Raw genomic sequence first — 15,410 nt, forward strand, 5'->3', positions numbered from 1 at the left:
CCATGTTCCGTGGTGGTCTACTGATGTCGGGACAGGAAAGAGCCCCCTCTTTCCTGCCATCGCGCTGCTCTCCGTGCTCCTCACTGCTTTCTGACGGTCTCGGCGAGATTCAAAATGGCCGCCGAGACCATTTTGAATCTCGCCGAGACCGTCAGAAAGCAGTGAGGAGCACGGAGAGCAGCGCGATGGGCAGGAAAGAGGGGGCTCTTTCCTGCCCCGACGTCACTAGACCACCACGGAACATGGCATCACGTAAGTACGGGACGGCGATCCAAAAACGCTACCTTCGGACTATAAGACGCACCCCCCATTTTCCTCCCAAATTTTTGGGGAAAAAAGTGCGTCTTATAGTCCGAAAAATACGGTAGGTTGTTGAATTTCATCAGCATGTGCCACACTGCTCATTTCTCATTTCATCATCTGTTTCATCATCAGCCGTTGCCTGCGTGTAGGAGCATATCTGGACATCAGTGCTGTCGTCAGCTATTTGTAGATCGTAATCAACAGCTACGTAGTGATGAAACTCCTCTTCAGTAACACCGGCTGGGATGTTAATAGCCTGTTCATCTGACGCATTTGCAACAGCTGCATCTGTTTCGTCCCTCTCCACATCCCTAACAAAGCTTGCCCGCTTGTAGCAGTTCACAATGGTTGCCTGTGTAACATGATTCCAGGCTTCTTTCTGAATATGTAGGGAATCCAACAGTGATAGATTACAAGCCAGTTCAACAGCACGTTTATCCTTGCCAGTCTGGTCATTCATAATGCTCATCAGACGACGTAGCACAAGAGCCCAATAATGTTGTTTGAAATTGGCTATTATGTCCTGATCCATAGGTTGGATCAGAAAGGTAGTGTTTGGTGGCAGGAAGACCACATTGACGTTAGACAGCCTGACATCATCACTGTCTGCAGCACAATTATCACAAAGCAACAAAATCTGACGCTTTTGTGCCCGCATTCTAGTGCCCACATTCCACTGCTTCCAAATTTCCCCAGTCATCCATGAATTTGCGTTAGCCTCGTATGACACAGGAAGTCGCTTAACAATCTTGAAGCAATGGGGCTGTTTGCTCTTTCCAATGGCGAGTGGTTCCAACTTCTCACTCCCATCCATATTGCAGCAAAGGAAGATCGTCAGTTGGTTTTTCGACATTTTACCTCCTGTAGTTTCGGCTTGTTTGAATGCAAGTGTTCCATCAGGAATCGCTCGCCGGTAGAGACCGTTTTCATCAGCATTGAAAATGTGACGAGGTGCAAACTCGTTCAAGATGGTAGGAAGAACTGAAACAACCCAATTTTCAGCACCAAAGTCATCAGCGTCTTGTTTCTCACCATGCTGTTTCTTTAATTTTATGTTGTTCCTCTCCTTCCATCTTTTCAACCATTCAACAGTGGCTTTGAATTCAGTTAGTCCAAGATTTTCAGCTAGCTTATTAGCTTTCTCCATAAGCAGTGGACCACTGACAGGAAACTATCTGCTCCTGACTTGAGAAAACCACCGAAGTGCATCTTCTACCTCCTCAGCTTTTCCCGCCGATTTTCGTTTCCGGTGTGGAATTGTTTTGTTTTACCAGTCTTTCAGAAGCTGGTCTTTCTGCTTCAAGATACGTGAAATTTGACTGGTATTGACACCATATTCTTTAGTAATAGATGCTTGACTTTGTTTGTTTTCTAATGTTTTAAGAACTTCTATTCGTTTAGCCAGTGTTAAAGTCTTACAGTTGCACAACGACAACTCCAGTGTACACTCTAACAACATTCTTTCGCTTATTCTACCTGTGGCAGTTAAAGGGGCGGTAAATTTGAAATCTCGTTGGTTGTCACACGCCAATCGGCTTCCATATTCCATGCGCGCGCTTATGCAGAGTCTTTCCTGCAGAGGAGTGATCTTAAACCATGCATATAACCAAATCTTGCACTTATCAGTGGTGCGCTAAACCGAAGTTTGTCCCCATAGAAATTGATGGCGCCTAAAACGGGACCGAAGTACAGCATGTAGTTAAACAGAGCATGCGCTTATCCAACATTCAGTTAAATGGAGTGCACTGTACATCCTACTGCTATTTGTACAATAAGGTAATTTTTCCCACATCATATATCGTATTTTTCGGACTATAAGACGCACCGGACCATAAGACGCACCTAGGTTTTAGAGGAGGGAAATAGGAAAAAAAAATGTTTTCTTTTTCCCTCCTCTAAAACCTAGGTGCTCCGGTGCGTCTTGTCCGAATCCCTCCCTCCAAGTTCGGGATCGCCCTCAGGGTTACCTCCGAAGGTAGAGATTTGGGTGGCCGGCTGGCTGGTGCCCTCCCTCCCTCCGAGTTCGGGATCGCCCTCCCCCCGGCCCTGTCACCACTTCTCCCTACTCACGCGATCTTCCCTGGTGGTCTAGTGACGTTGGGGCAGGAAAGAGCCCCCTCTTTCCTGCCCAGCGCGCTGCTCTCCATCCTCCTGTATGCATTGCTGCCTGACGGTCTCGGCGAGATTCAAAATGGCCGCCGAGAATTGAAGTCTCGGCGGCCATTTTGTATCTCGCCGAGACCGTCAGGCTGCATACTTAGCTGGATTAAAGGCTTTTTATCACACAGATCATACCGGGTGAAAGTGAGCTCAACCTTATCTTCTTCATGGAAAGCTGTTTGCGGAATCCCTCAGGGTTCGCCACTATCACCAACTCTCTTTAACACAATGATGATTCCATTGGCTAATTCTTTATCAAATCTAGGTTTAAATCCGTTTATTTATGCTGATGATGTCACAATTTATATACCTTTCAGAAAGGACTTGTCTGAAATCTCCAGTTCAATCAGGACAGGCTTGAATACAATGGACGCATGGGCCAACTCATTTCAATTGAAATTGAACACTGAAGATTCACTGCCTCATCTTATCTTCTCAGCACAATAAGTTTAAACCTACAACTTTGAATATCCCAGACTACTCCCTATTTCGGATAGCCTAAAACTACTTGGCATCACAATTGACCGGAACCTGACCCTGGAAACCCAAGTAAATTGCACCACAAAGAAAATGTTCTACTCAATGTGGAAACTCAAACGTATAAAACCTTTTTTTCCTCGAGAAGTTTTTCCACAACTTGGTACAGTCAATGGTATTAAGCCAGCTAGACTACTGCAACGGAATCTATGCAGGTTGTAAGGAACAACTAATTTAGAAACTTCAGACCGCCCAGAACACAGCAGCAAGACTTATCTTTGGTAAATCAAAATTTGAATCTGCCAGGCCCCTTCATGAAAAATTACACTGGCTCCCCATCAAGGAACATATTGCCTTTAAGGTTTACACCTTGGTTCATAGGATTGTTTACGGAGACGTTCCAGGATACATGTTAAATTTAATAGATTTACCACCTAGAAACAGTTCAGTTCTTCCCGATCCTATTTAAACTTACATTACCCAGATTGCTATGGCCTAAAATACAAATCTACCTATGCATCCAGCTTCTCCTTCATTGGCACACAGCTATGGAATGCATTGCCCAAATTCTTAAAACCAACTCCGAACCATCTACATTTCAGGAAATTACTGAAGACATCCTTATTCCAGAAGGCTTTTCCTCCAGAATCAACTTAAGTTACTGCTTTTTTTTTTGTCACAGCATAATTTTTGGATCTTATTGATCTTTTATTATCTCTTATTATCTTTGTTGTTTTATACGATACCTATACGATGACTAGACTTATACAGTCAGTGCCAGAGCTGGTGGTGGGAGGCGGGGATAGTGCTGGGCAGACTTATACGGTCTGTGCCAGAGCCGGTGGTTGGGAGGCGGGGCTGGTGGTTGGGAGGCGGGGATAGTGCTGGGCAGACTTATACGGTCTGTGCCAGAGCTGGTGGTTGGGAGGCGGGGCTGGTGGTTGGGAGGCGGGGATAGTGCTGGGCAGACTTATACGGTCTGTGCCAGAGCCGGTGGTTGGGAGGCGGAGCTGGTGGTTGGGAGGCGGGGATAGTGCTGGGCAGACTTATACGGTCTGTGCCAGAGCTGGTGGTTGGGAGGCGGGGCTGGTGGTTGGGAGGCGGGGATAGTGCTGGGCAGACTTATACGGTCTGTGCCAGAACCGGTGGTGGGAGGCGGGGCTGGTGGTTGGGAGGCGGGGATAGTGCTGGGCAGACTTATACAGTCTGTGCCCTGAAGAGGACAGGTACAAATCAAAGTAGGGTATACAGAAAAAGTAGCACATATGAGTTGTCTTGTTGGGCAGACTGGATGGACCGTGCAGGTCTTTTTCTGCCGTCGTCTACTATGTTACTCTATGTTACTATGTTACCTTACTTTACATTGCTTAACTGTATTTTACTGAACTGTAGTCTGCCCTACGGTATTGTGTAAGCCACATTGAGCCTGCGACTAGTGGGAAAATGTGGGGTATAAAGGTGTTAAATAAATAAATTGGTTGGCAGAACTGGAGTTTTTTCAATTGACTTTTAGGCCTATGTTAAATAGATGTTTAAGCAACAGCACAGAATATTTTTTTACCAGCTTCCTTAGAGGGTGAGCTGACCAGAAGGTCATCAATGTACTATACCAAGACAGAACCTCTCGAATTGCAGGGGTTCTAAGGCCTTTCTTAATGCTTCAGAAAAGAAAGAGCAGGGCTGGTGCTAGGGTTTGTGGTGCCCCCCCTGCAAACTATCAGTTTGCGCCCCCCCGTCCAGCATATCCTTTCTCTCTTCTCCCTCCCCCTTCTTCTACCCTGCCCCATTTTTCAGCCCAGTGCCTTAAAAGGTGAAGAACAAAAGTTGTTGTTTTTTTTTTTTTTACTTGACAGCTTTTTAATTTATTTGAAATCTTCCCATATGTAGATGTAAATATCATGAAATAAAATTGAATATCACTTAAACTGCTTAAAAATTATTGTAGCTAGTAGAAACAGAACAAATAAAGTCTATATTTTGTACTCCTTTTTCTACACTGTTCTATACAATACAGTAATACATGGCCAAATTTCAGTGAGGATATCCTGTTTACTGATGGGTTCATCTTAACTGTTGTTGTAATCTGCCTTGGGAAGCCTGGTGTTATAAGGATTAGAAGTAATATTAAACTCTGCTTTCATGGAGTCACATCCATGGGGCACATAGAATCACATCTTCATATCTTCCTCGAGATTCACAAACATTATTGCTTCAACGTCATGTAAGTGCTGCTCTTGAGCTTGAAGAAATATGCCATCTGGAGTACCGTAGATGGTACCGCCAAGATGGCACAAAAGGTGTGTAACCCTAGTAGCGCTTTAGAAATGTCAAATAGTAGTAGTAGTAGCATCTGCCCATCAGCTATGAGAATGGTATGGGATTTGCGTTACAAGACATATGAGGAGAGACTTGTTGACCTGAACATGTATACCCTGGAGGAAAGGAGAAACAGGGGTGATATGATACAGACGTTCAAATATTTGAAAGGTGTTAATCCGCAAACGAACCTTTTCCGGAGAGGGGAAGGTGGTAGAACGAGAGGACATGAAATGAGATTGAAGGGGGGCAGACTCAAGAAAAAAGTCAGGAAGTATTTCTTCACGGAGAGAGTAGTGGATTCTCGGAATGCCCTCCCGCAGGAGGTGGTGGAAATGAAAACGGTAACGGAATTCAAACATGCGTGGGATAAACATAAAGGAATCCTGTTCAGAAGGAATGGATCCTCAGGAGCTTAGCTGAGATTGGGTGGCAGAGCCGGTGGTGGGAGGCGGGGCTGGTGGTTGGGAGGTGGGGATAGTGCTGGGCAGACTTATACGGTCTGTGCCGGGGCTGGTGGTTGGGAGGCGGGGATAATGCTGGGCAGACTTATACAGTCTGTGCCAGAGCCGGTGGTAGGAGGCAGAGCTGGTGGTTGGGAGGCAGGGATAGTGCTGGGCAGACTTGTATGGTCTGTGCCCTGAAGAGGACAGGTACAAATCAAGGTAGGGTATACACAAAAAGTAGCACATATGAGTTTATCTTGTTGGGCAGACTGGGTGGACCATGCAGGTCTTTTTCTGCCGTCATCTACTATGTTACTATGTTTTATCAGATTGACTGGAAGGGTAGGGCTCATAAGGAAGGTATTTTCCTAATATGAAGAATCCACTCGAATGAGCACGGGTTCAAATAAAGCATGAGGTATTGGGTTACCAGATGGTTCTTCAGCTGGGACCATTTCCCCTTTCAGAGAAACCATGGTAAATTCTGAAAACTTGAGAGCACAATGTTTGGCTCCAGTGTCAATCAGCAACCAGGTTGGCTGTCCATTCACTACAGTGTCAAATGAGCAATCAGCTTCAAGGGGTATGAGAGGATAGAGGGTCTCAGGTGACAGTTCTCCTTGAAAAGTCTCCTCGGGTTTTTCAGTGCTGGATTTCCCCATAACCAGTCAGTCACTAGGTGGGACATCACAGATATACAGGGATTGTTCAGCTCCAGAATCAAGGGGTCCTTGTGGAGGCTTTTCAGGACCTGAAATTTTCCAGTGTCCTATTTGGCCACATATAAAACTTGGGCCTTTTGGTAGGCCATTGTTATTTCCAGGCCTTTGTCCTTTACCTCTACCCTTTCCTCTTCTTCAACCAAAAAGATGTTCCATTCAATGTGGAAACTAAAAAGAGTAAGACCATTCTTCCCAAGGACCGTCTTCCATAATCTGGTACAGTCATTAGTACTCAGTCATCTAGACTATTGCAACTCACTCTACGCAGGCTGCAAAGAGCATATACTCAAAAAAACTCCAAACAGCCCAGAATACGGCAGCCAGACTCATATTCGGAAAACCAAAATACGAAAGTGCAAAACCCCTACGAGAGAAGCTACACTGGCTCCCACTTAAAGAACGCATCACGTTTAAAGTATATATCCTAGTTCACAAAATCATCCATGGTGATGCCCTAGCCTACATGTCAGACTTGATAGACCTACCACCCAGGAATGCTAAAAAAAATCATCTCGCACATTCCTTAATCTCCATTTCCCCAACTGCAAAGGTCTAAAATACAAACTAATGCACGCATCAACCTTTTCCTATATGAGCACGCAATTCTGGAACGCGTTGCCACGCAACCTAAAAGCGATCTATGAACTGACCAACTTCCGAAAACAACTGAAGACCCATCTCTTTGACAAGATATACCAAGATCAACACATGCAAAACTCCCCACATATATCCAGAAATGCTTTATAATGCCTTTTGTTACATTACTATCATGAATTCTATTACCATGCAACCCAAAATCCTTCTGTAATACCAAATATTTATTCTCTTCTTACTTCCACTATCCATGATGTATTGTAAGCCGCATTGAGCCTGCAAAGAGGTGGGAAAATGTGGGATACAAATGCAATAAATAAATCTCCTGAATATTTGGATTCTCTGCGTACCATTTAGCTTCCTTGAGGAGTTTACTTACTTTGGTGTCAGTATAAGTGGGATTATAACCATCAAACACACTAAACAGTTCTTTCTGCCACTTTACTGAATCTTCCTCAATATCAGGAACATCTTTGGCTATGGCTGTGATCTCTGAGATATTCCAAGGGACTGGGACTCTCACTGATCTTGTTCTCCAGGCAACAATGGTAACGGATAACCTATAATCCTCACTGTCTGATTCTGAGTCCTGCTTACTAGCACTAGTATGCCAAAGCCTGGACTTATTTTGACGCAATGCAAACATAAGACAGTTTTTTATAATCCTATATAATAAAACGCACCTCCAACATTCTGAAGCCGAGAAAGTGAAGCCTTCAAACCTTGTAGCATTCCTGCAACGTTCCAGAACTACGTGTCGTCAATTGAGGAGATGAAGCCTTACAGATCGCACGAATGCTTCAAGGCTTCACTTTCTCACACACACTCACTCTGTCTCTCACATACACTCTCTCTCACACAGACTCACACACACACACTCTCTCTCTCTCTGACACAAACACACACACTCTGTCTCTCTCTCTCTCTCTCTCTCTCAAACATACACACTCTGAGGAAAGGGGGGGGGGCATGGAACGAGGAGGAGAGGGAGGGAGGAGAGGAGAGGGAGGGAGGGGAGGAGGGGGTCATGGAACTCGGAGCCCCACACACACATACACTCACTCTCCGTCTCTCACATACACTCTCTCACACACTCTCTCTCTCTGACACAATACACACACACACTCTGTCTCTCTCTCACACACTCCATCTCTCACACACACTTTCTCTCTCTCTCTCAAACATACACACTCCGAGGAAAATCTTGCTAGCGCCGTTTCATTTGTGTCAGAAACGGGCCTGTTTTACTAGTCTTTTCATAAATGTCAAAACTTTTACAATCAGTCCATGTCTTCAAATCTTTAAGTAAACCCTTTTCTTCTATGTCATGAGTTTCTTTAGATTTTCTATATATTTCTTGTAACTCATTAAGGGTACAGTAGTGTTTTTAGCACACGCTAACGCCAGAGACACCCAGATATTCCCATGGGTGTCTCTAGCATTAGCGCACTACTTTTTAGTGTGTGCTAAAAATGCTAGCGTGGCTTAATAAACAGAACCCAAAGAGACAAATTATTAAGCATTCTTTCTAACTCCACTCCAGCCTATATAGATTTAGGCTGAGTCTGCATTAATGTCGCATCAGATTGTCTCTTGTCATACTGACTGATTTATCCCCTACATCTGGGAAAGCAAATGATTTTTTTTCTGTTTTGCCCCTGAATCAGATGGAAGTATAACAGGATTTCTACCACCATGCAGCTATGGTTCATGGCAGGCAAAAAGTTAAAATGAAAAGGGAGAAGGAACAGTATTGCTTATCTGAAAACCCGTTACAGCCGGGATAAACAGCATAGGAAAAGTATAGAATTGGAATGATGTATGATTTACGCAGTTAAAATGATAACGGAGTGTGCCGCTGTAAGACAGAAAATTAACAAAAAGAAAGTACATTTATATAATGATTTTAAAATTATGTTTAGACTCATTTGGAGTTATTAATTGCACATATAAAAGACAAGGGATGGGAGATAAATCTTAATAAGGACCATCTCAGGAAAGGAAACTTTTAGGCAGTGGCAGTGGCGTAGCAAGGAGGGCTGCCACCCGGGGCGGTTCCCCGTTGCACCCCCCCCCCCCCCGGGTGCAGCACGATGACACCCCCCTCAGCGCATCAACACCCCCCCCCCGACCCAGTGCCTACCCTCCTCAGCTCCCTCCAACCAGCTGAGCACCCTTCCTTTAAAGAAAGTTTGGAAGCCGTGGAGAGGCGAGGCGCAGCGCCTCGCGCCTGCAAGTAAAAGAAGCGAGGATCATCATCAGGCTTTCCCTCATGCTGTCTGTCCCGCCCTTGCGGAAATAGGAAGTTGCGTCAGCGGAGGGCGGGACAGACAGCGTGAATGAAGGTCCGAGGCGCTGCGCCTCGCCTCTCCACGGCTTCCGAAATTTCTTTAAAGGTAGGGTGCTCAGCTGGTTGGAGGGAGCTGAGGAGGGTAGGCACTGGGTCGGGGGGGTGTCATCGTGCTGCACCCGTGGGGGGGGGGAGCTGGCAGGGAGCACCCCCCCCCCCCCGAGCTGACACCCAGGGCGGACCGCCCCTCCTGCCCCCCCCTTGCTACACCACTGGGCATTGGAATTTGTTAATTACTCAGCTTTTGCAAGCAGCACATAAGTAAAATTCTAGCACTGGGTAATCAGGAAAAAATATGACCTTGAGTGGAAGGGAGAAGAGCAACAGTTTGTTTGTTTGTTTTTTTAACAGGCTTTTGAGCAGACAACACAGATTGCTTTGGATCTGTGGCCAGTGCAATTAGGAGAACTAGAATTAAGTGTCTCAGTGAATGAAAATTATGCTAATTAGAGCTTTTGGCCTGTGGCGTAGCCAGAAAGCAATTTTTGGGTGGGCCAACAGGTCAGATGGGTGGGCACCAGGGTTGCCAACTTTTTTGAAATTGAAAAACTTGCCACCTGATACCCCACCCCATGCTCCAGCTCTACCCCACTCCCAATAACTTCAATAAGGGTAGCAGTGCAGGCTTCAGGGGGAAGTACAAGAGATTGCATGCACTCTTCCACCTCCATTGAGCCTCGGGTCCCTAACACACATACTTAGCCTGTATAGCAAGCCCAAACACTTTTCAACATATCTTTCCAGTTACACGCTATAGAAATGATCCCAGAAAGTATAGTCTAGTATTAAAGGCAAATAAATTCTGCATCCACAGAACCCCCTGTCCCTCCCCCAATGGGTAAAGAGCAGAGTTAGGACATTTCCCCATAAAACTCACCGTAATCTCAACAGCCGCCATATAGTAAATAAAACAATCTTTAAAACAAAATGTCACTCATAACCTAATGCAAATCTACAATGCCAGCACTAACTTCCAAAAGAAGGATCCTATCTATGAAAAAGGCATTGCCCTACATATTACAGGGGGGCCGTAAAATATCAATACATCTATTGGGAAAACTAAACAAACCAAACTTACTACAGAAGGCTACATAGAAAATTCATGCTAACAGAATACCTCGATCACACACATGGAAAAAAAATGCCAAATATAGAATAATTGACTAAAATGTATAAACATAAATATAACCCAAACCCCAAAAAGCCAAAACTTGCATGTAATACAATACCAGAGATACAGAAAGAAATGCATTTCCTCCTGTGCAAAATATAAGCATAGTACATGCCAGGGATGGTGTTGGAGTGCAACTAGAGCAATTGCTCTTGGTCCCCTGGCGGCCTGGCCAGAGAGAGCCACAAGCATGATGGAAGCTGAAGGCAGTGCAGTCTGGTGATGGGCTTTGGGGTTCCCTCCCAAATTTATGGCCTGGGCTTCAGCCATGTCTAACACCAGCTCTGGCAAGATGTACATTCCAAATGTGACACATTTTAATCACAAAATTGAAAAAAAAATGATTTTTTTTCTACCTTTTGATGTCTGGTTATTTTATTTTTCAAATCAGCTTGGTTCTAGTCTCTGGTTTCTGCTTTCTTCTGTCTTAATTCACTTACCAGGGTCTCCTGTCTATTTGTCATTTCTTCTCTCTCCATGTCCACCATCCATCTCCCATCTCTGTGTCCCTATAGTTTCTTGTCCAATATCTCCACTATGTTCAAATTCCTGCATCCATCACCACCCTTCTATCCCCTACCCCTGTGTCCAGCATCACCCCTTGTTTCCCTATGCCCTCACATGCCCAGTATCTCCCTTTTGAGTTCCTGTTGTCCCCTATGTCTAGTATCTCTCCCCTGTGACCATATACCCCTCCCTCCCAGTGTCCAGCATAGCCTCTCTATTCCCGGCGCCATCTCTCTCCCTTCCCTCTAATCTCTCCTCCTGGTACAGCATCTCTCTCCCTTCCCTCAAGCCTCCCCTGCAGGCCTTCCCTCTAGCCCCCCTCCCCACAGGTCCAGCACCTCTCTCCCTTCCTTCCAGCCTGCCCCCCCTTGCAGGTCTAACAACGCTCTTCCTTTCCTCCAGCCCCCAGCCTCTCTCCCTTGTAGGTCCAGCACCTCTCATCCTTCCCTCCATCTTCCTCCCCCCCCCTTTCAGGTCCAGCACCTCCCTCCCTTGCCTTTTTCCCTTGCCTCCAGCCAGCCAGCCACCCCCTCCATTGCAGGTCCAGAACCTCCCTTCTTTCCAGCTAGCCACCCCGCCCCCCCTTTGCAGATCCCAACCTCTCCCCTTGCAGGTCCCAAACTTGGCTCCCTTCCCTCTAGCCAGCCAGCCCCCCCTTGCAGGTCCCAAACCTCTCTCCCTTCCCTGCAGCCAGCCATCTCCCCCCTTTTGCAGGTCCAGAATCTCTCTCCCTTTTCTCCAGCCACCCCCCCCCCCTTTTTGAAGGTCCAGAACCTCTCTCCAATCCCTTCCTTATGGCCTCAAGCCCCCCCCACCTCCTACCCCCACGCAGGTGAAGCCACTGTCTCCAGCCTGCCCCTCTCCCACACTACAGGTACAGCCACTCACTCCGTTTTCCTCCCTCACTATCGCTTCGCTGATCACAGATGAAGAGACCTGGCTCCAGACCCTTCCCTCCACAAGATCAGCTCTCTTCAGCACAACTTCCTGTTTCCAGGGCAGATCGTGGCAGAGGGAAGGCTCCAGAGTGCTCAGCGAATCACTGCTGAGCCCGCCCTTAATTTAAACCAGATGCTTACGGCAAGGGTGATGGAGGGGAAAGAGATTCATCTCAGCAGCCACAGAGGGAAGGCGAGTGGGTCTGAAACGCTGCCGGTCGGCGCCCAGATGCTTTGCGGTGGGGGTGAGGAGGGAAAAGAAGACTCACCTGAAGCTGCGGTTGCGATCCACTATTTTTGGGTGGGCCTTGGACGGAAATGGGTGGGCCTGGGCCCACCCGTGGCTACACCCCTGCTTTTGGCAAAAACAAAGGAATCGGGTAACACTAGGGTTTTAGAGCTGTAGGTTTTTAGTAGAAAAGAAAATACACTTCTTTTGAGAAACGTCTATTAGCATGTTATTGGACTCTGGTGGATACCGAGCAGTTAACTATAGGACATGTTGTTGGCCTGAGACCTGAAATACCAATAATGCAATGAATACATAGCTCCCCAAAAACTCATCGGACAGGGCATGCACGAGAAGCCAGCATAATTAAATGGAAGTGGTATATTCAGGAAAGAACAAAATCAGGGATTGGGGGAATTCCCTTGCTGCATGAAAAGGTGGCAACCCTTCCAGAAACAGGACAAACTGGGCTAGAACCCCTGGAACGGGTGGAGAAAAGCCTATGATCAATTAACTAATAAGGAGCAGCAACATACGTGGTTTACAGGTTGTTCTGCTATGTATTTGGGGGGAAAGAGAATGTGGAAAGCGGTAGCCTACAATCCAAAAATAAAACGCTCATTAGAATGTAGTGGAGAAGGAGGAAGTAGGCTTTTTTTTTTTTTTTGCATAGTTACATGTTGTTAATATAGTTTTGAAAATTGAGAACTTGGGATAATGTCATGTATATATACTGACTCATAGTCTGTAGCAAATAGATTAGCCACTTGGTTACCTACTTGATACAAAAATAATTGGAAAAATATGCCAAGGATTTGTGGGGCAGAGAATTGTGGCAAGATATTTGGAATTAATTAGTTAACAAGGCAGTACTGCTGAATATAGGCTCTGACCACAATGACACTTGCATAAGTGTATGTGCTGGGGTCATCCAGGAGCGAAGTTACAGGCATCAGCGATACTAAAGGCCAGTGTCATCACAGCTAGGCAGGCAGATAGGACTGAATATCATCTGGCACCTGCAGAACTTTCAGGTCATCAAACCTGATGCCTGGACATAACCCAGCATTGAATATCCAAAGTTAAATCTACCTGCGACTGACCGCTGTGAGCTAAATATTGGCCCCTACATTTTTTAACTGTTCTCCCTCCCACCACATCTCTCCCTTCCCTTCCCGGCCCCGAAAGGATTGATGGCAGTTCCCTCCATTCCTCCCCCCACCGTACATCAAAATCACCTTCAGTCTTACCCCAGGCAGTGCCAGCAACAGCAGCAGCACTCATAGCCTGCCCGCGGCCTGCACTGAAGCTTTCTCTCTGAACCATCCCGCCCTTCAGAAAACAGGAAGTTGAATCAGAAAGGGGTGGGACAGTTCAGAGACAAAGCCAGGGTTGCCAGATGGGCGGGTTCCTGTCCAATTGGGCAGTTTTCCGCAACCCACCGCTGGAAACTTTTGCCCGCGTTGGGTTGCGGTTTTTTGGGCTCGTTTTCTTTTTTCTGTGCGGGTTTTGGGCGGTTTTTCGGCCGGTGGGGGGTGGGGCTAATGGCGACAGGCGGGGTTTGTGATGTTTTGGGCGGGGTTTGTTGACGTATTGGGCGGGGCGATGACGGTGGGGGCGGGGCTGATGACGGAAGGGATGGGGCTGATGGGGGGTGATGACGGAAGGGGCGGGGTTGATGATGGCGGGGGTGGGGGTGATGACGGAAGGGGCAGGATGATGCCGTCGGTTGTGGGGTGTGTGCGGTTTTTGGGCGGGTTTTGAGCGGTTTTGTGTGGGAATTTTTTTTTATTATATGGCAACCCTGGACAAAGCCCTGTGCAGTCCACAGTCTGCCTATGAGTGCCGCTGCTGCTGGTGCTGCCCGGGCAAAGACTGGAAGTGATTTTAAGGCATGGGGGAGGCAGATGAGGCATGGAATTGCAGATCTTTGTGGGCCTAGCCTGGAAGGGAAGGGAGAGATGCGGCATTAGGGACTGACATGGGGTGTGTATACGCAACGCATGCACCTTGATTGGATACACCACTGCTTCTTATGAAGGATTGTGTCTTTGAAAGGTTAAGGATTTGGGTCAGCTTAATTTTCCAGTACATACACATGTATATACATTTCTGATGGTGTATGTTGCAAAATAAAAGCCAAGTCACATGTCAGAATAAGAGAGATGAGGCAGAGACGAGTTGGAGTAACGATTCTTTATTTATTCATGAAGAGAGTCCCATTTTAATTCAGAATTTAGCAGAGGTCGAGGGTCTGCAAAACATCCTCTCTCACAGTCCCACTGCCACAGAAATTAGACCTGAGAAGAGAAAAAGTTAGAAATCAGGCATACTGGCTTTTTTTGAAATTAGAGCACTGCTGAAGCTAATCTTATTGCAGAGACTGAACCAAATGTTCTTAAACCTTGGAAGAAAGAGACATGAATGCTGCTAAATGACGTTTTGTGCTTTTAAGCGATACATATTATGTTACCTCTTAATAGTCTATCACAAATGATAACCCGTTATCTCTGCTGAATATTTTTTTTGTTACATTTGTACCCCACGCTTTCCCATTCATGGCAGGCTCAATGCAGCTTACATATACAGGTACTTATTTGTACCTGGGGCAATGGAGGATTAAGTGACTTGCCCAGAGTCACAAGGAGCTGCCCATGCCTGAAATGGGAATCGAACTCAGTTCCCCAGGACCAGAGTCCACCACCCTATGACTTCCATGTAGAAGTCGGCCCTTGCAGATCACCAATGTGGCCGCGCAGGCTTCTGCGGGACGTCAGACTCACAGAAACAGAAGCCTGCGCAGCCTTCTACATGGAATGTTGCTAGTGGAATAGCAACATTCCATGTAGAATGTCCAATAGTAGCAACATTCCATGTAGAATGTCCAATAGTATCTATTTTATTTTTGTTACATTTGTACCCTGCGCTTTCCCACTCATGGCAGGCTCAATGCGGCTTACATGGGGCAATGGAGGGTTAAGTGACTTGCCCAGAGTCACAAGGAGCTGCCTGTGCTTGCAGTGGGAATCGAACCCAGTTCCCCAGGACCAAAGTCCACCACCCTAACCACTAGGCCACTCCTCCACTCCATATTCACAGTTGGCACCAAAAAGATAACTAGCTGTATTGCACAATAACCGGCAATATTCAGCGCTGACTGTCTAAGTTTAGCGGCCAAATTGGACCGCCTAAATAGC

General features: G+C 46.4%; 1 protein-coding gene across 1 annotated transcript in view; it reads right to left on the reverse strand.

The window, feature by feature from the left end:
• Positions 1 to 14,449: 14,449 nt before the first annotated feature.
• The window catches only part of LOC115471078 (pancreatic triacylglycerol lipase-like), a 33,377-nt gene continuing 32,416 nt past the window's right edge, over positions 14,450 to 15,410 (reverse strand). The window contains exon 12 of the mRNA XM_030204752.1: positions 14,450 to 14,513. Within this exon, the coding sequence (XP_030060612.1) occupies positions 14,450 to 14,513 (64 nt within the window). The remainder of the gene's footprint in view (positions 14,514 to 15,410) is intronic.

Source organism: Microcaecilia unicolor, chromosome 5, assembly GCF_901765095.1.
Source record: "Microcaecilia unicolor chromosome 5, aMicUni1.1, whole genome shotgun sequence".
Taxonomy (NCBI): Eukaryota; Metazoa; Chordata; class Amphibia; order Gymnophiona; family Siphonopidae; genus Microcaecilia; species Microcaecilia unicolor.